General features: G+C 40.8%; 1 protein-coding gene across 1 annotated transcript in view; it reads right to left on the reverse strand.

The window, feature by feature from the left end:
* Nucleotides 1-21,785, reverse strand: part of ccdc88c (coiled-coil domain containing 88C) — a 29,260-nt gene extending 7,475 nt beyond the window's left edge. The window contains exons 1-17 of the mRNA XM_037695022.1: nucleotides 21,543-21,785; nucleotides 18,350-18,462; nucleotides 13,532-13,640; nucleotides 7,621-7,690; nucleotides 7,073-7,131; nucleotides 6,254-6,337; nucleotides 5,628-5,771; nucleotides 4,327-4,553; nucleotides 3,736-3,817; nucleotides 3,239-3,397; nucleotides 2,729-2,875; nucleotides 2,047-2,197; nucleotides 1,791-1,972; nucleotides 1,555-1,692; nucleotides 1,196-1,480; nucleotides 311-1,108; nucleotides 74-201 (exon numbers count right to left, since the gene is read on the reverse strand). Coding sequence (XP_037550950.1) covers nucleotides 74-201; nucleotides 311-1,108; nucleotides 1,196-1,480; nucleotides 1,555-1,692; nucleotides 1,791-1,972; nucleotides 2,047-2,197; nucleotides 2,729-2,875; nucleotides 3,239-3,397; nucleotides 3,736-3,817; nucleotides 4,327-4,553; nucleotides 5,628-5,771; nucleotides 6,254-6,337; nucleotides 7,073-7,131; nucleotides 7,621-7,690; nucleotides 13,532-13,640; nucleotides 18,350-18,462; nucleotides 21,543-21,602 — 2,936 coding nt within the window. The 5' untranslated portion in view covers nucleotides 21,603-21,785. The remainder of the gene's footprint in view (nucleotides 1-73; nucleotides 202-310; nucleotides 1,109-1,195; nucleotides 1,481-1,554; nucleotides 1,693-1,790; nucleotides 1,973-2,046; nucleotides 2,198-2,728; nucleotides 2,876-3,238; nucleotides 3,398-3,735; nucleotides 3,818-4,326; nucleotides 4,554-5,627; nucleotides 5,772-6,253; nucleotides 6,338-7,072; nucleotides 7,132-7,620; nucleotides 7,691-13,531; nucleotides 13,641-18,349; nucleotides 18,463-21,542) is intronic.
* Nucleotides 21,786-25,468: the final 3,683 nt, after the last annotated feature.

Here is a 25,468-nt window from a genome sequence, read left to right on the forward strand (position 1 = left end):
TGTGCCCATGATAAAGAGATTAACAATCAACAATCCTAGAATGTAGATTTTTGAGCAGGTCACAGGAAGTCACCTGTCCTCCAGCGTGTGCTCCTGCTGCAGCAGTTTTTCTCGGTTCAGTCCGATTCTCTCCAGCTCTTCGTTTAGTCTTTCCAGGTCAACACTTTGCTGCTGAACGCTCAGCTTCTCAGACACCAGCTCCTGAACAGACAGACGAAAACCACCGTGACACACCGGTCTACACCAAGACTTTTTATGAAGAATGCAAGTTAATTTGAAATCGAACACAGATTCAGCTCCATCGTCTCACTTCTCTCAGCGTTGCCAGAGTTCTCTTGTCAATAGTCGCTTGTTTCTGCAGCTCTTTGTTCTCGCGCTCCAGCTCTTTTGACTTGACAGACACCTCCTTCAACCTTTCTACCTCCTTCCTCAGAGACTCCCGCTCCTTCACGGCTGTAGTCAATCTGCTGAATTTGTCCTCCAGCTCCGACTCTTTGGTCTCCAGCAGTGTTCGGATCCTCCAGCTCTCCTTCTCCAGCTGCTTCCTGCTCTTCTCAGATTGCTCCAGATCCAGCTGGAGCTTCTTCTTCTCCTCCTCTCCCTCCTCTCTTCTTCTTCGCTCATCCTTTAGTTCCTTTACTTCCCTCCTCAGTTCCTCCTCTCGGCTTTGTGTCTCCCTAATCTTTCCCTCCATGTCCCCACGCTCCTCTTTACTCCTCTCCAGTGCCTCCTCTAAATGATGCTTCTCCTGGTTCAGAGCGGACAGATTCACTTCCAGCCTCTCAGCTCTCTTCTTCTCTCCCAACACTTCCTCCTTGGCCTCTTCCAGCCTCCTGTGCAGTTCCTGAGTCTCCCTCTGCACCTCCTTAAGCTCCTCCTGTAGTGTTGGCAGGCGAGCAGATGAGGAGCGAAGGTTTTCCATGGAGCAGCGGAGCTCCAGGTTTTCCTTCGACAGCAGGTCATTTTCTGCCTCGCGTTTGGCCAGACGCTGCAGTTCCCGCTGAGCCTCCTCATTATCCCTCTTGAGCTTGTGCACCTCCTGCTCGAAGGAGGTCACCTGCTTTTCCAGAACCTCTGAGTGCTCACTGCATGCACGCAGAGACGCTACCTGGAAGCAAATAAAAAACAAAAAAAGAATCAGATCCATTCTAATAAAAAGCTCATGAAAGTTGTGACTCGTTGTTCTGTCGGTCACCTCTCTGTTCAGAGCGTCCCTGCTCCTCTCCAGCCGGGCCACCTCCCTCTCCGCCTCCTCACAGCGCCCCGCTCTGTCCCTCAGCCTTTCTGCCTCCTCACTAACGACTTTGAGTTGCGTCTCCAAGCTGGCCAAGCGGGAGCTGGTGTCTGTGATGCTCTGGTGCAGCAGCCGGTTCTTCACTTCCACCTCGCGTACTCTCGCCTCGCTGTTGGACTGAGCGCGCTCCTGCAGGGACGCCACCTCCTCTGACAAGTGCTGCTTCTCACTCTCCAGCTCTGAGATCTGGTGAGGAGAATGGGGTGTCACAGTGGATGTACTCTGATGTCCTGTATACCTAACTGTCGTGTTTGAAGTACCTGCCGATCCTTCGCGGCCCGCAGAATGTGCATCTCTCGCTCCAGACTCTGTTTCTCCTTCAGTAACTCCTCCCCCAGAGACTCCATGTCCTGGTTGGTCAGTCGCTCCTGGTCCAGTAATCCCTGCAGACGCTCCAGCTAACAAGCACATGCAAAGATGGATAGAACTTTTCAGATGCATTTTCATCTCCAGATCCTGCACATATATATTTAATCTTGGTGATGTTTGTCCTTACCTTGTTGCTGAGACTCTGGTTCTCCCTGTCCAGCTCTTGAGTGTGGAGCTGATGCTCCTGCAGAATGTGACTCTCCTCTTTCAGTCTCTCTATGGAGGCCTGCAGCTCCCGGTTCTCCTTCTCCAGCTTCAGAACTCGACTGGAAACGCACTCGTTGAGCTCGTGGACCAAAGACTTGCGAGCTGTGGAACAGAAAGGTTGCGGTTAGAAACTGATGGTAACTTCCAGTAACAGAGAGGGTGTTGGGGGGTCGTACTCTCTGTGTTGGTGTTGTCATGGTTCTTCGCGAGCTGCTCCAGCTCCCAGCCCAGATGAGCAGACTCGTTCATGCTCTGTTTCTGTCCGATCTCCAGCAGCATGTTCTCCTCCACCAGCTCCTCCAGCCTCCGGCGCTCGTTGTCTCGCTCCTGAACAACACAAACACGCAGACCCTGTTTGTGTTTGTAACAACAATCACACAACTGAGCAGCTTTAAGTTCACACCTCAGAAATAAAATAAGCTCCATGTGAATATTTAACTACTGGTCCAACTGAATCTTCAGTTTTCTATTTGCAAATACACATACATCCTGTTTGACAGGATAATGGGACATCTAAAAATGGACAGTTTATGAAAAATCCAACGTTCAATGACCTGAAACATTCAGACACAAACATTTCAGATTCACCTGAATACAAATGAATGCAGACATTTAAAAGCAGTTTATAGGAAGCAGAAAGCTGTAACTGCACAAAAAAGGTCTGATTTGTAGTCTTGGTTTAAATTAAGGCTGAAAGGTGACGTTAGGTAAATTTTGTAATCATCGTTACATCTGGTGGTAATTGATATTTATTTACGGTGCACCGATACATTTTTCAGACTTCTGTTTGAATTCATTAAAGTGTTTTTAAGTCTGATTTTTTTTAAACTTCTAGAAAATGCTCAGTTGGTGCTGTACCATCTCCAGGTCGTTGATCTTAGATCGCAGCAACAGGTTGTCTTTCTCCAGTGTGTGCAGTTTATCACAGCGCCCTCTGGAGGCGGACAGCTGCTCCTCCAACAACACCTTCGTCTCCAGCAGAGTCATGTTGTCCTCGCGAAGCTCCTGAATGACCACAGAAACAAAGATTCATCGACTGGACTGTCAGAAGCAGCTGCTCTGTGAGTCAGGATTTATTTAGCGTTGCCGTTTTGTCGGTCAGACATCGGTCACATCATCAGGGCTTGTAAAAGCTGCTGTTTTTATTAGATACTGGAGTAACTTACTATACAACAATCAAAACTGAAACAGTATCAGGTCTCCTAAAAGCAGCTGCACAGATGACCCCTGGAGTCAGATTGTTGGTTGACAGGTTGTGCTGACAGATGGTGTGATGTTGTATGAAGTGTGTTCATTTTTTGTGTGTAGATACGGTTTCATACACAATCTGTTAAGTTCGGTAACATCACACTGAAGATCCGTCGGTACCTCCACTCTGGTCTTGTAGAAGTGCACGTCGTTGAGCTTCTCTTTACATCTGACGAGCTCTGCCTCCAGCCGATCGACTCGAGACGCTCGCTCCCTCAGAGAGTCCACCTCGTCCCGGTACACTCGGACCGACCGGGCCTCACAGGACAGCGACTGGTTCTGAACCACACACATCATCATGCATCACTGGCTTTATTTCTTTGTTATAATAATAAATAAATGTGCTAAGATAGTTTAAAACATTGCTGAAACATACTTGAGCGTTAAATGTGTGGAAATTATTTTGTGTGTTTTGATTTATTATTCTAATAAAACTAGTTTCTGATAAACAGCATGTTTTATTAATCTTAAACCGAAGCCGCTGTAGAGAAACATCTAAACTTTTACACTTAGTTTACACAACGCTGTACATTTGTTAGTTTTTTTTTATTTTCAAGTTTTTAGCAACACAGTCTCTTTATCCAGATGTGAAACTACAGTCTAAAATATGAACTTACCTCTTGTTTTACTTTTTGTAACTCCTGATCCAGACGCTCCACTTCATGCTTTGAATCCATAAGCTGCTCAGTTTTCTCTTCACTGCAAACACACACATTTATTGAATTTATAGATTTCCACATTAATCAGTTTGTATAATAAAATCAATCTCGACATCTGATTTGGCAACAAATACACAAAGTAAACAGATTTTTTTTCATGAATATTTTATGGTATTTGGTTAAATTGTCTAGAAAATGTACAGCCGTGTGAAAGTTTTCAGTAATCCTTCAGGGACGTGGATCCTTGATGTGATTAAACTGCACATTTATCAGCACCAGACAGCAGAATAAGGTGAGCCGACTGTATAATGACTTCCAGCTGCTGTTTATCACCAAACTGCAGCTATGAAACTAACAACATTCACTCAAACTTCCTGGAATCCAAGGACTTGAAGTGTGTGAGAACTGCTGCTTTATTCTCTCTGGAAGATTCCTTTAGCTGTGAATCTCAAATATAACATCGAACACGTCTTAGAGGGTCTTGTCTCTGTAGTTTGAACCTTCTCATAATGTTTTGTCTTTTTAGTTTTCTGTGACTGATGGACTCACAGCTCTTGTCTGTATCTGCGGAGTTTGGCCTTGGCATCAGCAAGTTCCACAGACAGATGCTGCTTCTCTTCCTTGGTCAGTCGTGACGATGGCGGTTCTCCGTTGTTCACTCCCACGCCTTCAGAGCTCTTCCTGCGCTCTGAGCTGCTCCCCCCCAGGTTCCTGCAGACTTCCTGGGGCTGCTGACTGGATAAATAGTCCCGCTCTTGGGTCAGATCCACAATCACCTGGAAGGCAGGGTGGCTGTATTCTTTATATAAATGAAAATTACATGTTCATGTTCTACTGCCAGATGAAAATCTATGAAAACTTAGGATAATAAGATGCCATATACAGTATAAAATAGTTGGAACATTATAAACCATTATTTACTGCACAACAAAACTAAATACACTTTAATATGAGGCACAAATGCATTATCTTACAGCAGCTGGACTAAAAATAACTGGATAACTTAAAGATATTAGTTAATCTGAGTCAAACGGTTTGAGTTGATGCATCAGATGAAAGAGGATCAAAGATCAAATTAGGTAACAGATATATAAAATTAGTCTGATTTGCATTGGTCAAAGGCGTAGAACAATCTGAGAACGTCAGTTTCCCTGAGTTACAGCTCACTGCACACGACTTCTTAAGTTGGAACAAGATGCCGAGCAGCATCGAACATGAGCCAAGAGACTGCAGGCTGCAGAGACGCTTTGGTGTAGGAAGCATATCTTAATCTGGGACAGCTATTATGAGAACTGCATCGTCAGATTTTATGTTTGAGAATAAAAGCATGGAGAAACAAATATTCCAATATTTGGTAAATCTAAAATATTTCACACCGTTTTTGACTCTGATCAATCAAAATAAATGAAGTTTTAGAAGAAGTCAAGTGCGTTGACTGGATACAGAACCTGACCCAGTCAGACATAACCTGTGCCACTTAAATCTAAAATTAATCTGGCTGCTTCTTCAGAGGAATTATGTGTTATTTAGCACTTTGGTTGGCCTTGTCGCTGTTTTAAGTGCTCTATAAATAAAGTGGTATGTATGGTATGGGATTTAAAGATAAAAATAAACATTCTTACATGAACATTCTTACACCAAATTATTATTGATAATTTGCTTCATCAGTCATTTTCTTCACAACATCAGAGCCAAAGAAAAGTATCTGATCTTCACTTGCAGTTTATAATTATAAACTTATTTATAATTGTGTACAATTTACAATTGTACACAAAGTGTTCTCAGAGATAATAAAACATCTGAACAGCGGCGTAAGCCTGACGGAGGTCGTTGTGATCATCTCTCCGTACCTCGGTAGCTTTGTCTCGCTGGTCGATGAGTTGCCGTAGCGACACCGCCATATTACGGGACAGGGGCTCCATCTCTTCCGGACCGAGCTCCGCTCCTTCCTCCAGCCAGGACAGGTCGAGAACATTCAGCTGGTTGTGAGTTACCTGCAAACAAAAAGGGACACACAAACATACCAATAATAAACAACCTAATATATTCAACCAAACAAAAAGGTGGAAACGTCAGGTAATGACCCTCGACTATTTTCATCCAACCAGCTTCAGTTACTTTAAATTTAAGCTGGAGCCGACGTAAAATCTGTTTTTTTTTTGTGGTGTCTTAGTTGATGAACGTTTTAAAGTCAATAAACTTAATCCAATTCATTTTATTGAATTTTGTGTCTGTGAAACTTTAAATACTCAACCATGACCTGAATAAATGCGTCTCTGGTTGTGATGCATTCCATTAAAAACTGTTCTTTACATTACTTGATCATCGTTTTCTTGTTTACACTTTGCATGATGGAAGCGTGGACGCTTGTGTGCGATTAACAGTTTGTGGAGTGTTTGATGAAAAACAAAAAAAAAGTCAGGGTTATTCTCTGTAAGTTTGAAGAAGCACCGATCAGTGTTTCTTCTGAACCGACCTCCTGGATGTGAGACACGATGGCAGCCTGGGTCTCAATGTCCAGCAGTTTGATCTTCTCGATCATCTCCTCTTTTCGCTCACACTGAGCAAACACACAGAAGAGAAAACATTACAAACTGAACGCTGGTGGTGTTTTATTTATTTATTTTTTTGTGTGCATCAGAGAAACAGGAGGAAATGTGGTTGGATGCAAAATTGAAGATTGTTGGGAACATGCTTATTGGTCTGAACAAAGAGTTGTTTTGTACAAAATAAACACAATTTTCATGTGTGTTTTCCCCCCTCCCTCGGCCGTCCCATTCATTGCTCCCCTTTTGGCCTTCCTCTTTCCTGAAACCAGTCGAACCAGTGCGGAAAGACAAAGAGAAGGCAGAATGGGAGACAAATTAGGAACTTGGAAAGGAAGGAAGGAAGAAAAGATAAGATGAAAAAAGCTCTGCTGCAACAGGAGAGGTGGAAATGACTGAAAACAAACAAAAACCACCAGCGTCGCCCCCTCCCACCTGAATATAACCTCGTTCATCTCCGACATGCCACACTTTGCTTTTATTACCTTCAGTCACTCAGAACCAACTTCAACAGATTCATACATTAACCTCTTTCAGCGTCTTTGAGAAGGACGCTTCATCTGACAATCCTGACGGCTGATTCCTGCAGCAAATCACCGATTCGTTTATTTAAATCTTGAAGCCCAACCCACACCCAGTCCCACCCTGCGCCTTGTCGCTGGCCACAATCGAGACTTGTGCACAGACATGCAAAACTAAAAAGACGCACACATTTCCTGGGATAAGCTGTGTGTGTGTGTGTGCGTTACCTGCACAGCACAACCGAGGATCAGCAACAAAAGTCTTTTCAGTTCTTCCATGCTTTTCGCTGAGGACGGACAAAGGACAGGATAATGATGAATATCAACCACGACAGTCTATTCAAAGCAGAACATAAAAAGTATCAACAGGGGAAAAGTTCAAACGTCTCCAGATAGTTTGTGGGGGCTGCAGCACACCTCAGGCAAGGAGAAACATTCCTCTGAAAATAATCAGGTACAAGAACTGAAGCAATGAAGCAGCCAAAGTGCCAAGAAAAACTCTCAAAGTCCGAGGAACCATTGATGAAGATCCACTTAAAATAAAAAACGAAGAACGTCTGGCTGTCTGGAAATAACTTTTAAGGAATAAAGACTTCCTCAATTAAATATTCTTAGCATCACACAAATAGTTCATGTTTGCAATAAGACATTGAAATATATTTGATTTAAAAGGATAAATCTGATAGAGAAATACCTACTGATTCTGAAGTTACAATCAAGTGTTTGTGACAGAAAAACATTTGCTCTTGTGTGTGCTCTGCAGGTAAGTGTGTTACCTGATATTGGATCCTTGGCGATGTGGAGAATGTTGGGAAGGGGCATGACAATCAACTGCTGCAGAGTTTCCTGCAGGACAGACGTTCGGGGTTAGCAGGGTGAAAAGAACTAAGAGAGTAAACAAAGTCTCAACGCTACGATGATAAATGAGCGTTTTATTCCGTTTGTGAAAACACTGCAAGAACACAAAGACTATTTAAATGACATTTGAAACCATCACTTTTGAGAAAAACATTTGGTTGTGTGAGTCATTCTAAATTAAAACTCAGAAAATGAACAACCCCTGAAACTTTTAAGAATCGTTGGGCCTTTCCTTCTTTCTCTCCATCTTTATTTTTTTTTTTGTTCTTGATTTGCTATTAATGCTTAATTCCAATCAGCACCTATTCATTCATTCAACCTTTATTTAGACACGTTAATCCCATTGAGCCTCGAGGACTCATTTACAAGAGAGACCTGATTTCAACAAAGAATGATGAAAACAATGGACAACAACGACAACAACAGACAATCATAAAAGAGGCATACAGATTTTTTTTATACAAATAAGATGCAAAAAAAAGTAACAAAAAAACAGCTAGATTATAAAGTGAATGTAGAAAACTAAAAACAGGAACATGTCTGCATTGGTCCTTGCCAGGAGTCCAGCAGATTCTTAAAGCCACTTAGAGAGGTCAAGGTCGAGAGCTTCAAGGTCTTTTTGCAAAATATTCCAGGATATTCCAGGAGAATTATAGAATTCCATTCTATAACTCTTTAGTGTTCATATTCTGGCTGGAGAATCTGACTCAGATTAGGAATTGTTTAATTATTTTCCCCCGTAATAAAACAACTTTCTATTTGATTTGGTCAATAGTTTGTTCGATATTTCATATAAACAACAGTTAGAGGTTATTCAGAGTAATCTGTGTTTTTTTTTTCATCGTAATAGAAAATATAAATACATTAGGGCTGTACTGGAACTTTTCATCAAGACGAGGCTTTAAGGGTTAAAAAAGATCTGAGCTCTAAAGAGTGAACGAGCGGCTTCTCTCGTTTATGATGGCAACCTTAACAAGTGGGTGTGAAAGTGGAACCAACAGTCTCCTGCAAGTCAACTTTGATCAGACTACCTTTTGTTGAAATGCATCGACTGACCCAGACAGTGTGAGCGTGTGTGATATTGTGTGTAGACAAGCGGCCAACAGGAAACACCCTACTGCTGTCGACAGTGCGTCAGGAAAGAAACGGCCTGCTAGGAGGGAAAGCTTTCCATTCCAGAATATCCTCTCCCGTTTCCCCACACAGCTTTTGTGCACAAACTTTAAAATGAATAAAAAATACTTTAAATCAAAGAGGATTTTAGCAGCTGACACATGTCAAGAATCAGCAGAGCAAAACAACACATGATGTTTGGAGGCGAGACAACGAGGCAGGGGAGTAAGGTCACATAGGAACATGTTTAGTGCAGACGGGAGGCAGGTTGATGTGACTGTCAGAGGAGCAGTGTAGCTGTGTGTGTGTGTGTGTGGGGGGGGGGGGGGGGGGGTCCTGGGTGTTTTGGGAATAGGAAAGCGACAATCAGCAGGAAAGGGCTGGCTGCAAAAACACAGTAAAACACACACACACCTGCACCACACACAGTGGAATAAACAAAAAGCTCCTGATTAGACCAACAGCAGATTATATGCTGGTCTCATAATGAGCTGAAGAGGCTCGTCTGCCGAAGCATCGCCTTACTGCAGCTACAACAGCTTTACATCAGTGACTTTACCAGATACAGTTACCACGGTCCAAACACAAAGCAGCAATGCGATAGCCACACACACACACATGCACATGCACAAACACACACATACAGAGAGCGTGAATAAAATATGTGAGCTGCCTACCAGATGCCTTCAAAGCAGAGTAAGGTTGCTGAAACGCACCATCAGTCTGGAAGCTTCGCCAACAAGCTTTCACTTGTCATCGCAAAAAAACCTACACAAACTATTTACAAACTAAAAACCATCCTGCAAGCTACAGCTGATTAGTCACCAACGACCAGGTTAAAACTTTTAACGTTCTTGTTACACGGGTCAAAAAACAGCTCAAAATGTAATCCACAATATCCTGTTTATGGGCACTGCCATGTTGTATTTGTGGAACCAGAGTCTGCACAATAGAGTTGGGGCTCAAGTCCCGCCCACTCTCCCTCAAACAATCACAATGTCACATGACTTTTCCTTTAAGCACAAAATAATTATAGCTAAATGTGCTATGAAAATAAATATTTGAGCATTAAGCAACAAGGTGTAAATTCAACGTTTAAACAAATATCTGGGGTGAAATTTATTTGTTTTGCTATTTGTTTACATCAAGGGGGCGGGGTTTAAAACTGGTGTTGGAGCCAGCCTACAGGGACCACTGTTCTTTCTTCAGTTTCAGCTTCCAGGTTTCAGGAACTTTTCGTTGTGTGTGGGTATGTTGGTGCCAGCTCGTGTCAATGGATAATCTCCTGAAGCATCATCACCAGCAGGATCGAACACTTCAATCTGACAAGTGATCAATAGAGACGACTACACTGACCCATTTAGACGCACGAGGCCTAAATCCATGGCCTACCAATACAGTGGGCTTACATTTCTAATCCAAAATCAATAAAGGGGTGGCAGCAGAAAGATCTGACTTCAGCTAAGCTTCACAATTTGGTGTTTCCAGAACTTTCTCACTTCAACCGGACTAATCTTTTCTCTCTAATCCTTTTTGTGCAGTGGCTGAAGAAAACTAGACTTGTCTTAAAAGTACAACATCTGAAGATTTTATATTTTATTAAAATTTCTTGTTATAGTAAGATTGAATGGGCCTACAACACATAAAGCTGTAGAAAAGTATATGAATTATTTTTTTAAAATCAGTTACATGTTGCAATCCAGAAGAACTAGATCACATGCCCATTTGAGCAAAAGATGACCAAAAATTAAAAGAAGTGGGAAAAAAGTTAAAATACTGACGCAGGGGTGTCCAGTCCTGGACCTGGGGGGCCACTACCCTGCTGGTAATCACCCACTGAGTCAGATCAGGTGTGTTGGAGCAGAGGAACATCTAAAACATGCAGGATAGTAGCCCCTGAGGACCAGAATTGGACATCCCTGCACATATTGGTTATATAAAAAAAAAAAATCAATCAACCAACCAATCAGCATCTACAATATCCTGAAGGGAATATTATTATTGTTTAATTACCAAATATTCAACCATATTCATCAGTATGCTCGTGTACTTGGTGCAGGACTGGTAATGCAAAGAACATTGTCAACTAGAAAGTTCCTGGAGAAACTTTGACGAGGACATGAGTGGCGGCCAGTTTAGAGTTCCATTTCAATGAGAAAAATGACATCTTTGTTTGCAAACTATGTTGCCATAGTAACTTGAAATTACAATAAAAGTAATAGCACACATAGTTTTGAGATAATATTTGTGGGGGTGCATGTTGTGGTTCGAGCTGCATTGAAGTTGACGGAAAAGTTAAGATATAAAGTTAAGAAACCCTTGTCAGGTGGATAATAATAGGTGGCTGCATTTCTACGCAGTCCCCAATAAAATGAAAAGTGTAAATAAATACATTTATCTTGTTGCTGCCAAAGACTGTTGGTGTGGGGTGCACAGCGAAGCAAAGAGCTAAAACTCTTCAGAATCAATAAAAGTTGTGGTTTGGATGGTTCGCTTCTAAAGCCGCTGTAAAATGTTTTACCTCCAAATTTTTGTGACTTGTCACTGACAAAAACCAGTTTGTGTGAGACCAGTTGGAAAACAGAAAAACTACATCGTGAGGTTGAGAATTATTACTTCCTCCACCGGTCGTTCAGCTTTACACGTGAAAATCTTACACTTGCACACACACACAAACACTTGTGCACCTACAGGCCGGCCTGCGTGTTTGTGAGAGCACGAAGTAGGACAGAGGATACCGAGTTCAAAACATCCCATAAAGGCTCGGGGCTTTGTTCTGGCGTTCCCATGGTAACCAAGGAGGGGTGAAAGGAGAGGAGAAAAGGGGTGAGGAAAGGAGGAGTTCTGCTTAAGTTACTGAACAACAATAAAAATGTGTTTCCCAGAGTTTCACACGCTCAGATAAAGTTGTGCAGAATCAGATTTGTATCCGGCGGAGTTTTTTCCTCAGCTTTAAATTAAAAGAAGAAAAGAGCTGCGGCTTTTTCTGTCAGCAATAAACCGTTTCATTAATAAACTCGGTTAATCAATAATTCATCTAATGTATAGACAGAAACACAGCAAGTGTGAACACAGTAAACTGTTGTGAGCTGATGGTATCAGGTTACACCCCCCACCACCACCACCACGCCCCTATACACACACACACAGAGTTGTGCTCAGTCACTGGGGAAACTGGGACCAGACCAGTCTGAGTGTCTGCTGGGACTCCATCTAATTAGGAGAGCACAACGCCCCATTTGAACAATCAGAAGAGTGTGTGTGTGTTTTGTCCCTACAGCTGATCCAAAACTAACACACACTCTATAACTCATTAAATTAAGGTTATAAAAATGAGGTGTTCACACACACACACACACACAAAGATTAACCATGGAGGACAGATTATCTGCACCCTGCCCAGAATGACACACTTTCTAGAGAGCGCGCACACACACAAACACACACGCACGCACGCAGTCAGGAACAGATGTGATCACTGACATGTCGGACAAAAGACAAAGAGCAGAAGAACATGGAGAAAAACGGCAGGACTGTTTATGACTATTATAATATTTAGCTCTAAACTGATCAGTGCGTCTACATTATTGCACGAGTGTACGACTGTGTGTGTCAAAAGGCAGATTAAGTTTTAATCTGGTCATTATTCAGTTCCTCCAGGATTTTGATGACTTATTCCACGATAGCCGCAGCCTCAAATATCAGAATTTACGGCAGCTTTTTTTTTTTTTAAATCAAAGTTGATGTTCTGTAGCTTTTATTTTCTTTAAAATGTCAAGAACAAACAAGTTTACTAAATTTATCAAGGTGTTAATGTAAAGAAAGCTTTGTGTGATCCAGCAGGTGATTGTGGATATTTTTTAGGCCTCTGTTGGTAAGATAATAGACTTGGACCACTCTGGTGCATCGTCTCTGATTAAAGGCGATGCATCCGTTCAAGCTTTATTTATACAGGTTAGTCTCAGTGAGTCACGAGGACTCGTCTTCAAGACAGACCTGTAATACTTCCTCCATTTAAGAACGGATTTCCTCCTTTCATCATCACAACTTCCAGCCGGGTCATAGCCTGGCTGACTGAAAGGAATGCAGCCATATAGTCTTGAGCATTTTACAGACTGATCAGAATTTGTACGGACTTGTTGAATTTGCGTTATTAGCTGCAACATCCTGGAGAGACTGATTATCATTTCAGCTCCAGCAGCGTAATCAGATCCTAAAATTGACATGCAGGACCTGAAAAGAAACACAGCTGGATGTAAAACTCACGAGTCAAAGCCAAATTTGAGTACATTTATTAAATAAAACGTGTAGAAATCCATCTAGTTTTAGTTAAGTTCTCCAAAATGAGCAACATGTAGAATTTTCACATCTGCCCATGTATTTCCAGAGGTAATGTCAGACACCTGCACTCTCAGAATATTGAATGCGACATTAGATGTTTTAATTCTTAGTTTGGATGGGCTTAAACACCTGGACACACGCTCTACTTTGTAAACATGAGCAACGTTAGTTTCCAAAAATAGTGCCTCTAAATAGATTGTGGTGTTTTAAGACATGAGCGTGTAAACTCAAAACTGACGTTTGCACGAGTTTACAGTGATGCGAATGGTTTGTCACTTCCTGCTCACAGATCAATGCGTCGGTCCTCCATCTTTAATAATTTATGCTTCTTTGCTGCAGGGTGCGTGTGTTTGTGCACACGGAGTCGACTCGTACCTGGTAGTAAGTCCTGATGTGCCGGGTCAGAACGGTGAGGTTGTGAAGGCGCAGCGACACGTCGTTGTTCGTGTTCTTGCTCAGCCTCTGATTGGTGGGGTTCGGGTCGCTATGGAGACATAAACAAACGCCACAGGAGCACTCAGACTGACGTTTGGGTTTATTTAGGACAAAGACGGTTGTTTACACACACACACACACCCACACACACACACACACACACACCAATGTTCTGGGGTGACCATTGTGCTGCAGGGGATTTATATCCCCACATGTCAGCCTGGGACTCATTTACATGTGAAGGGGGTGGAAGCAGGGGGGTCTTCGTCTGCATGATCGACTGCAGCCATCATGACGTCAGTTCAACCCTCGAGTTGTTTAACATCTGAGAACTGCACGACGCTGACTCTGAATGAACGTGATCAAACTTCTTTTAATGAAACTAAACTCGGGGTTTTGTTCTCCAGTCATTAAGTTTTGACCCAAACAACGAGAGTTACTCTGCTGAATGAAAGAAAGGCTGAAAGAGTCGGGATGAGAATTTAAATGTGGCATATTTTACCCTGCAAAGACCTGAGAGGCCTGAAGAGAAAAATGTACACACCGTGACAGCTTGAAGCCTTAAAGGAATAAAGATTTGTTTAAAGACGGATTTTTATTTTTTACCTAAAAACTGTTCACTTGTTTTATTTTTTGGCATCTTTAGAAGCTAAAACTGCTGAAGTTTTCTGAAGAAGCTGACATTTTAAAGCTAAAAGAATCAAAACATTGGCTCAAAGTACCACAAGGAAAATCTAAAAGCTGAAAAGGGTAGAAAGAAAACAGCTAAATGTTAGCCAAAAGCATCAAAAGGCTAGCTAAAAGCTAATGGTAGTGGAGTAGCTGAAAGGTAAAAGTATCAAAATGCTAATAGGAGCTAAAAATAGCATAAAGTGGCAAAAACAGAGAAAGTAGCTGAAGCAGATTTCAAAGAGAACCATATTTTTTAAGTATTTGATGAGATCTGAATCTCTGGGGTGAATAAAGTTAAACGTTTAGAAAAGTGTTACAGAAACTAAAAGTTGTAGCGCCAATCTCCTGAATGAGCCGAACGTTTTGATATACAAACAGCTAAAGTCAGGTTGAAAACTGTAAATAAAATAAACAGGAGCACATTTTAGTGTTCAAACCTCCAGCTTTTACTGTAAATTAGTAGTTTAATTTTCAGATTCTTAAAGAACTTCACGTTTCTCCAAAGTGACGATGGGATGAGAACACGAGCTGCATCTGAAAGGGTTGCCTCCTACAAACTACAATTAAAATACGTTTTTGAGCTGTACTTTCACTTCTTTTCCTTTAACCAACAGGTCATCTATAGATGAAATATTTAACAGGTGTAATTTTAAAACTTTCACATCCATACTTCTTAGAAACGGTATATTTTCCCCTCACCTGCTGCTTTGTCTCAGCCACAGCTTCCTCTTTTTATTAAATATGTGCCCGACTCTTTGAAGAGTTTGAGTTTAGCCCTGCACGTGTTTTTGTAATTAATGCGTTACTTTCACTAAAATCCACCTCGCTGCGAGTTTTTCTTTCTGTTAAGTTGTTTTACCCCAATTGTAACTTCGTTCATCACCTCATTATCACTTTATTCAGCAGTAAAATGTTCTGAACTGTTCCCGTCTCCAGGTCAATTAACAGTGAAGCTGTTCTCCTGTTTCTGCTTCAGCTCCATTTTTACAAGGAGTTTAAAACGGAGGACTGATTTAACAGTTGACTGGTTCTTTGACTGACTGATTCACAAACAGCCTCTGAGAGGATTTCCTTTAATATTCCTCTTCCGTCCTGAACGACCCCTCCTCTGTGACCCACTTTCACCCTGCTCAAACCCCTGATCAGGTCCTAATCAGCCCCAGAGTCAGCCTGGACTACATTTAACAATAGTCTGATTATCATTGTTTCCGCAGACAACAACTCATCGGGGTCACATGTCCGTCTGGATGGAAGGACATTCAGGTTCCACATTTAGTTTCACTATTAAAGATCGACTGTGTTTTGTGAGAAAAGGATATTTTAAATCTCTCAAAATATTTATTGATTATAGTGAAGCATTTACTTAGGAGCTGTCCGTCTCTGTACAACAGATGAGAAACCTCAGAGTATTTTATTGTGAAGCATTCACACTATTGAGATCCATTTTTCTTCTGTATGTTTTTCGACATCCAACTCCTTCCACAATTCAAATTGTATTTCAACAATTCTTATATGAAAATGTTCAGCTCTTTCAGGACAATGCTGCTTTTGGTGTTGGTGCAACTTTAGGGTTTTGAGATATTTAGCCTTTTCCACCATTCTCTTCCCCATTGAAAATGAACTGAGCTCATTTTACATCCTTCTTAACTTTTGATCTGTTTATATTTTCCTACTACTTTCACATTTAGATCTGGTCACGCTTCTTTCTGCATTTTTTTTTTTATAATTCAGCTACTTTCAGCAGTTTTTTCAACAGTTTTGTGCTCCTTTCATCTTTATTCAGCTACAACATTTTTGTGCATCTTGTAACTTATTTCGGCTAGTTCCATCTTGTTCTGATCCTTTCAGCTTATTTCTGTTAAATTCCGCCATTTCTGCTAGTACTTTGCTGTTTTTATGCTAATTTCAGCTTTTTCAGCTAATTCCACACTTTTTGCAATCATTTCAACTTTTTTTCAACCTAATTCAGCAAATTTCAGCTTTTCTCAGATAACGTCAATTTTACTGTGCTAATTTCTGCCTCTTTCAGCCTTAGTGGGCACAAGTGATCACTCCACTTCCTTTTGGAAATTTAAGCTTCTTTCTACATTTCTGTTTTTCAGCGGGTTCTTCATCAATAAGTATTCACACTGCATTTTTGCAGGAAACGCATATTCTCTAGTTTTTGTTGTATTTTACTTATTTATGGCTCCAGTTGGTGGAGAAGTTGTGTTTTGTGTGTAATGACGTGGTCCAGTCAGTTTCAGGTTGAGATGGTTTTATTCCAGAGTTGCTGCCGTGTGTCTTGAAGATGCAGTTTTTGTTTCTCTCAGTCGATCCCTGCAGACTTTAAGGTGGTATCTCACTGGGCTGCGACAGCTGCAGACGTGCTCATGAGCAGCATTTGCAAGGAAGTCTCTAAAGCTTGTGACATTTGGAGTTTTCAGTTTCCTCGCTTGTGTTGCAGACTTGCAGTCTTGTCGATTAAAATTTAAACATGTTAAAAAAAAAAAGTGTGTGACAAATCTTCTCTCACAATAGATCAATGACAGGTCCAGGTCTAAAAATATGATCTAAAAACTGGTCTAAATCCACCCATCTTCATGTCCTCCAGTAGATTAAATAAGAGAATACAGTTTTGCAAGCCGTGCACACAAAAAATAACAGATTGTAAAAGACTGCCTGCTCAAAATGCGGAAGCACGGCTTGCTGGTTGCGGACAGAATTCAGTGAGATTGTAACTGCAGGTTTGGATTTTTTTTGTAATATTGAGTCTGAACTAGCCTCGGCCCAGTGAGAACAAGTTTGAGGACTCTGAGGCGTCTTCATTTGCCTTGGTGGTGTTTTCAAACCACACAGTGACGGCATTAATGACAATGTTCTCAAAAAGTCAGACTTTGTGATTGCTGTCAGGTGCGTGTTATAATCAACTCTATACAGATCAATGAGTCTTCATCAATATTTGTTGAAAATCCAACAGGATTTGGTCCTACAGGGCCGTCCCCGTGTATACAGCCCTGATATGGTCTTAGCAGCCGAGTTTAGGAGACTTGGGGCTCTTTTCCATGGGCTTGACTCGGCACGGGTTCAGACTCTTTCCTTTTGGTGGTCCCACCGTCTTTCAGCTCGGTTCTTGGGCTTGTTTGGAACAAACAAAACCAGCTGAAGATTTCATGTCAGCAGACTGCAGGCCACTGATTGGCCAGAGAGACGTCGATCAGGAGCGCCTCCTTCACAAGAATGAAACCCGCCGCTTTTACCTCGCAATCGTCTCAGACGCTTTTATTTTACCCGTTTAAAAATATATAGAATATAATTTAAAATGGTAGCATGGTGCAGTGTTGTGTTTGCGTCGGATAGAAATTTCAAGCAGCCGCTTTGACGATCCGTTGACATCGAGGCGGATATTATTATTATTATTTTTTTTTAATTACGTTTTCATAAAGAACTTCAAATTTAGATTTCTTTGACCACAGAACCGTTTTTCCACTGTCTCGGTCTGTTTTTATTAAATTGGGCCTGCAGAAAGGGAAGATGAAGGCTTTATGTGGATTTACAGATGAGGATTTCTGTTTCAGAGTTTCAGTAGTGATTTCTACAACAGAAGCAGAACCTACTTAAACACTCGGCTCACATGGTGTGACTCCCAAAAACAACTGAGAGCTCCAGATTCTAAAACCTTCACGGTAACCTGCGTCACAAAATGATACATTTACGAGGTGCTGGATGACTGTTTGCCAAAAGAGGTTTTGGCTCCTTGTGTTTTTTTATTCCAATCATATTTCTGATCTTATTACCAGAACTAATAATTTTCCATCTTTCTGTTGCTCCGTCTCATGAAGCTCAACATGAATTACCGTGGTTTTTTACAATTAGTCTAAGTTTTGAGGAAAAACGAGGATTGTTTTACAGCTTTTCTTTCTGCAGCCTCATGCAGCACATCTGGCTCTGACATCTCCGACCTGAAAGTCGCAAGTCAGGATGTGGTCACACAGTCACACTCCAGCAGACACACACACACACACACACACACAGGATGAACTCATAAACACACACCAGTAGCGTTTTCACTGACTCGCACAGATCAAACGAGACTCTGAGACTTACATGTGTGTCATGATCTTGTGCAGGAAGACGCCGTCCACCAGCTCCATGTACATGCTCACCCGCTCCTCTGAGCCCACGTCGTCAGGTGAACCCAGCGGGCCCAGCGTCTTCACCTGGAGACAGAAACAGGAAACGCTGAAATAAAAATGTTTCTCGGTGGCTTCTTCTCAGTCAGTTTGAACTAAAGGTGGTTTACAGGAAGTTCTAATCTGAGACGAGCTAATAACAAAACTTTATGACGTGCAAAAACCTCACAGAGATGTGCAAAAATCTTGATCCATATATCATCTTGAGGGAAAGTCCTCCAGACTTTCTAAAGATCCTAATTGTTCAAGTAGTAAATATAAAAAAATAAACCAAAAGAGACATTATAAGTTAAGGCAGCTCGCTCGTTTCCATCAAGTCTTTCTGCTGCTCGTCAACGAGCGGAGCAGTTAGGAAATGCTCTTGCTGCCGATTGGACTAAATGTAAGACACGTTGGTTGAAACGATCCTACAGATAACTTCAAACCTGATCTCATCAACAGCCTCAATAAAAAGACAAACTATCAGAACCGTTCCAAACATAAAGAAAGCACCTAAAGGCGTGAGGCGACTCAGAAGTACCAAAGATTAATCACTTTAACAGACATAAACAGGATGTTTCACCAACAAAGTGATTCGTGAAATGTCATTAATTCTGCTAATATTCAAAAACGTTTCAAAGCCTGAAAGACGAGACCTAAATAAAATAAAGACTTGCCACCTTTCACGTGCAAGTGTTCAACTAAAGATCAAGTTGAATAGTTCATGTTAGCAGTTTTCATCAGTTCTTAAAAACACTGCTGTGTGTGATCTGACCGACTCTCAGCAACTACCACAAATGTAACTCAATATCTATAATTAACTGAGTTAGAGCCACTTCTGTGTTGGGGAAGGTTGCTAAGCTGTGACAGCCATCTTGAATTTTAAAGTAAATAGAATTCATAAAGATTTTAACTTTGCACCGTTTATAATGTAAAGATGAATCCAAACACGGCCTGTTGCTTCAGTAGAAATCAATGGAAAAAAATTTGTTTTGTAATTTCCTTATAGATAATTTTTTTCATTTCTAAAAAGCAAGTGTAGTATTTTTACCCAAATCAGACATAAACACAGACGAGGTGCAGCTCTTAGCTCTTATTTAAAGTCAATGACTCTGGACTCAAGACTGCTTGAATAACTCGAGAGCACAAAACCTCAAAAAGGTCTAAAAGTGTAACTGAAGCAGAAAGCTGCTGACTCTCTGCGACTCAGACCAAATTACAGAGGGTGAAATAACAGATTGAAAATGTCACAGCAGCGCGTTAAATACTGTGAACCTTTACTTTCCTCAGAGGTTTTCCTGAGCGCTCAGGAGGAACGCCCTGCTTCATTTCCCTCACACAAACACACGTCCTTTACGTTTATATCTGGGAATAAAACTGATGTCATTTCACAAAACGCACGAGAAACAGTCAGGAGAAAGTTGTGCTTCTTCTGTGCTTTGTCCGTGTTTACCAAAGGCTGCTTGACCCGGTCGGGTCAACAGGAAGTGAGGTCACTGAGAGACAGGAAGTTCCACGAGGTTAATAACTTCTTGGCGGACATTGATCTGTTCACGATTCAGTCGGCAGTAAATCCTCACAGACTCACGCAAACCACAAAACGGAACTAAAATATTCACCAAAACTGTCAAAATGTACAGAAAAATACAAAAACAGAAGTAAAAAGTACTCTTTGCAGGAATGCATATCATCCGCTGAAGAATGGAGCTGTGGCCGTTTTGATCAAATCTCATAAATGGCGTTTTGCACGAGATGGGTTAGTCCTCAGAGTATCTGTTGGGGAAGACCGTCAGCTACTACCACACTAAACTGCATCAGAATATCAGTAAAATTACACATTCACGACTCCCAACAGTTCCTCAGTACTAGAAGTACATTCAATAATTACACGTTTTATTAAAGTCCGTCTAGTTGTTCATCAGAAACAGACCAACAAACAGCAGAAACACCATCACCTGAAGACATCATCGAGCAATTCCAATACATTTGAAAATGACCATTTCCCCTGCCAGGAAATCCCTACGTATAATGTTTGGCATCATTGTGTCGCTTTAGGATTCCTTTTTAAATATAATTCTCGATGACATCACTCCAGACCAACAAAAAAATCAGTTTTCATACAGGCACGCTCTTAAACTAAACTTCCAGGTGATAAATCGCCAACTTTCAACAAACTACACATCATTTCTAACCTTTTCAGATGAAGAATAAAAAAACAAATGACTCGAATTTTGAAAGTGTCCTCAATGTGAGTCGCTGGTGGCGTGAGCCACATTCATTGAAGCTGAGCTAACAACAACAAAAACATCATTTGTAAAAAAAAAACAATATTATAGTTGCTTTATAACTGCGTGCTTGTTTCTGGAAAACAGAGATGAACCAAAAAAAAAAAAACAGGAAATGAAGGTGATGAAGAGGAGTGCATCATGTAAATAAAAACAAAGTTTGTTTCAGTTTGAAAGAAAAAAAAAAAAAACCTTGATGTGCAACAAACTATGTTTCAAAATCACATTTCCCTGCTCCGGCCAACTATATTTAATACACAACGTTAAAACTCTTCATTTTTATCTGTCAGCAAAATATCTCATGAACCCCAGACTTTCAGGTAGGCACATCTCAGATGAACCTGCTACAGCTAATCAAACTTCACTCATATTGATACACAGAGTTCAAACTTGGTGTGGTAGTGGATGACACTGATACCCAACACAAACTCTGAGCACAAACATATAAAGTAGGACCTTAGTGTAAAACTTCACAATCAAACAATAAGGGTCAACTTTTTATTTTTTATTTATTTTTGTTAACAAATAGTGTTGACTTCAGAGTATGTGTTGTGAACGACTCTCAGCTACTACCACACCAAATTCCAGCTCAATATATTTAAAGCTGATTGGAGTTTTGTCCATTTTTGTGTTTAGTCAGTTGGCTGTGGCGGCCATCTTGAATCAGTTTGTCAGCTGTACATGTACATCCAGTTAATATTTCATGTTTCACTCAAAGGGTTCATTACATATTTTGCTAACAGACACACCTAAAGTAAACGTTACAAAAGTTGTGTTTTGACTGATTTAGTCAGATGCACCTGAGGAGGTGAGCACCACCTCCTCCTCCGCCTCCTCACTCACCCACACCACCAGCGGAGACTCCATGAAGGAGGCCAGCAGCTCCGACAGGGTCACGTCCATGATGTTCCCCGCGATCAATTCACCGATTGATCCGTGGATATCCGCGGGAGAACAAAGCCCCCGCGAGGCATCGGTCCTCCTCCTCCTCCACGAGCTCCCCCAGCTCTCTCACTATTGTCTCGCGCTGCTCCGAGTTTCCGCAGAAAGTTGGAGCGGAACGTGGAGGAAAACGTTTTGAAAAAATACGTGAAAACAGTTGGGAAGTTGTCCACACTCGTCCTCTGGCACCCTGAAGGCGGTTCCGTTAGCTTAAGGGTCAAAATGAAGCGTTATTTTTTTTTAATTTTACGGCTCGCGGACAAACACTTGATCCGAACTTCGCAGAGACAGTTGACTCTCTGTTACCAAGGAGACGCAACCCGAACCGTAAAGCGCGAAAACTGCCGCGAAGTTACTAAACGTTTAAAAAGTTCACGAAAACGTTCAAATGTCCACGATTAGACGGTGAAATAAGTTAGATCGCGTCCCCTGCTGCATCTGCACCAACTCTTTCCATCAACCTGCGAGACCAGAGGCGCAGTGAAGCGGTAGACTGACAGGTGTTTCGACCAATCAGCAAGAGCGGGACCGCCTTTTTTTTCATGAACCATCCAATCACAAGACAGATTTGTCTGGGCGTTCACTCAATGGGTGACGTCAACATCTCCCAAGCAGAGCAAAGCTATCGAAGAGTTTATTCATAGCAAGATAATGAGATCTAACTTTTCTCTGATTCTTTTTCTACTTAGAATTCGGAATTCTGGTTCCGTCCTCAAACTAAACAAACCAAATCTGTAGGTAAGAAAGTGAACTAGCAGCTGCAAGATAACTTCTAGTCTCAGGCGCAGGACCAGCTCCAGCTCGGCCTACACAAAGATCTCAAACTACTTTTCAAAAAGTTAAACTTTTTTACTCTGAAGAGGCAAAATCATCAAAAGTTCATCAAAAGTTTAATTGTAATATTCTTCAGCCCTATCATCCCTTCATCCCAATAGCTTCACAGCTATTGCTTTTGCAGTGTTTTTGGTTTTATACGCAACTTTAACCCTTTTCGGCCAACAAAGCCTCTGTCCGCAGGGAATTATCTTGTTCTTACAATCTCCGTTTTCTTCAAAGGGTTTGAAAAGGAAACCAAAGATCAGCTCGGGTCAAAGGTTAAACTCAAATTAGCAGCTACTGATGATCGCGCTTACAATTGTCAAAAACTGTAAAATAAATAAATAACTTATGAAACTGCTTGGACGCAGCGTCGAGTTTGGAATAGAAAGAAATAAGAATAGAATGAATAAAATGTGATCTCTTGTTAAAGACCACCACCTTGTGGTAGGACTACGTTATTACATATTTAAATCTGTAAACTACAAAAAAACAAATCTGAATTTATCGGGTCAATTGTTCATTTTAGTGTGATACATTGAAACTTATTTCAAAGAATAGTTGGCTCTGTTTAGATAAAGGGTGAATGAAAACAGTTTTGGACTAAAATATAAACTGTTAAAAGTGTTAGAAGGCTTGTCTTTAGAACTCTAAACAGGAAAACCCTGAGTTATTTTAACCAGAAAAACTATTTTAAACAATTTTAACAATGCATTTGTATCTTATATCACAACTGTTTTCATTCACTCTATCTAAATTGAACCAACCATTCTTTGAAATAAATTTCAATGTATCACATTAGCCGCTTCTCGTCTTTTTCCACCCACATAAACATTTTAATCTTTGATGATTACACACTGTACACAGCAAAAAAAAAAAAAAAAAAAAAAAAAAGTACTGAAAATTAACCAGACCTAATTTTCATCTTATTCTGTCAACAAGCGTTGTAGTTTCATTTACATTGTCTGAATCTGTAATGTGTTTCTACAAAAACAGGCATTTCCTGCAAAACAGTCATGAGAACACAGAGCAATAAGGAGCTAAAACTGAATTGACAGGGCCAAGAAAGCAGCTGAACATAAGCCAAAAGTAGGAAAATGTTAACTAGAATTTCAAAAGCCCACAAAACCTAAAAGTAACCAAGCTTATCTTAAAATAATAAAATTGTAGCTGAAGTACCAAAAGGCCAATATAGCAAAATGGTAGCTAAAAGCTATTCGTATCAAAGTGACTGCTCAAAAGTAAAATCAGGCAAATAGTAGCTGAAAGTTTAAAGTAGCAAACGAGCAGAATGCAGGTAAAAAGCAGCAAAATGCTAGCTAAAAGTAACAACAACAAAAAAAGCAGCAGTTAAACAGCAGATAGATATCTTATTTTTAATATTTGAAAATAATAATTTTAAAATAAATATTTTGAAAAAACAACAGGCAGGACACTTTCAGGGAACAGAACCTAAAGATGTTAGAAATGCTTTAACTTTGTTTTTATAAAAGAAACGTAGCCCCTGCTGGGCTTCCAGCTGTACGTCAGACTCGTAAAAAGTCAAACCAGCTCAGGTGTCATCATCTTACCTGGGGATGATGCGACGCCTAAGCTGCTGCGAACAGAAAGAAGCAGCCAGTCATTGTTTTCTATCAATCATCTATTTATTTCTTCATCGTGAATATCAAAACAAACAGAAGTGGCATCAGAAAAAGGATTTTACATTCAATACAGTGAATTCCGCTTAGCCCCGCCTCCCCCATCCTCCTGGACCAATAGCAGGGAGGTAAGGCGTGAAAGCTGCAGTTCTATTGGTGCTTTCCAAACTTTATAAATCTATAATCAATATTACAAATATATAAAGGCTCTACACAGTGGTGACAGCGATATGGTGTCAGGTCTACTTCAGGTCAGAATAATACTTCTGTCTTCAACGACAGGTAAACACACACACACATTTACACACCTGCACACACACACACGCATACACACATACATACATACATGCATACACACACAACAAAAAAGTTATGTTCTTTTCTTCAGCCTGCAGGGCTCTGAGGTCTACATGTGTGTTCAAAAGGACATGAAGTGCTGTGTGTTTAGTTTTAGTGTTTTCCTAACAGCCGGTCGGTCACCGGTCTGACCAGAATGAAGCAGAGGCTCAACGAAGGGTTTGTGTGTTTGCATTTTTACATCCACTCCTCATCCCATTTTCCTGATTTTGAATCAGATGTCAACACCAGTTCTCTCTGCATCACAATTTAAATTTAGTCAACAAATTTAAACCAAAAGAAAGTAATTAAAAAATTATATACATCCCTCTCGGTACGTTTTGTGACCGTCACCCCTTTCCGACCTCCAGTTTTGGTTTCAGAGATAGTCCCCAAACCAGTGCTTGGCCCATCGATGACGAAACAAATTTTTAGACTCTCTGAACCAGCACCAGCTCTCTGCAGAACAAGGCATTGAGAAGAATCAAAATCTGGGTTTACAAGAAGGTTTTGAGTGAAGTTGGTGCTCAGGCCAGCAGGTGGCGCTAAAGGCGGCGGTAGAATTGGCCTCAATATTTACCAGAAAAGAAAACTAAAGTTGAGAGATTACGTCAGGTTATAGTTTAAACTGTTACCGTTTTATGTCCGTTTCAGATATCAGAACTGATTTACCGAAGCAGTTTTCACTAAAGGCTCTCCGAAAAATAATGGCTCAAACTCGAGAGAATCAAAAATGAACTGTAACAAGAACGTAGTGAGTTTACATCAGCTGTGTTCCTCTCTTTTACTAATTATTTATTGTTTCAATACAAACGGTCAGTATTTGTGATTATGAAGGGGGCAAAATTGACCGCAAAATGTTATCTTCCTTCAATGTGACAAAAAAATCAACAGTTTATTCTTCATAATCTGGCAAATAAAATCAGGCATTTAAAATTCTATTTTTCTGCCCATAGAATCAAAACTTTCTGGCTCTATGTGGTGGAGCTAAAAACATAATATGAAACAACAAATGTGGCAGTAAAAAAAGATTAC

Source organism: Nematolebias whitei, chromosome 21, assembly GCF_014905685.2.
Source record: "Nematolebias whitei isolate Nwh7 chromosome 21, NemWhi1, whole genome shotgun sequence".
NCBI classification, from domain to species: Eukaryota; Metazoa; Chordata; class Actinopteri; order Cyprinodontiformes; family Rivulidae; genus Nematolebias; species Nematolebias whitei.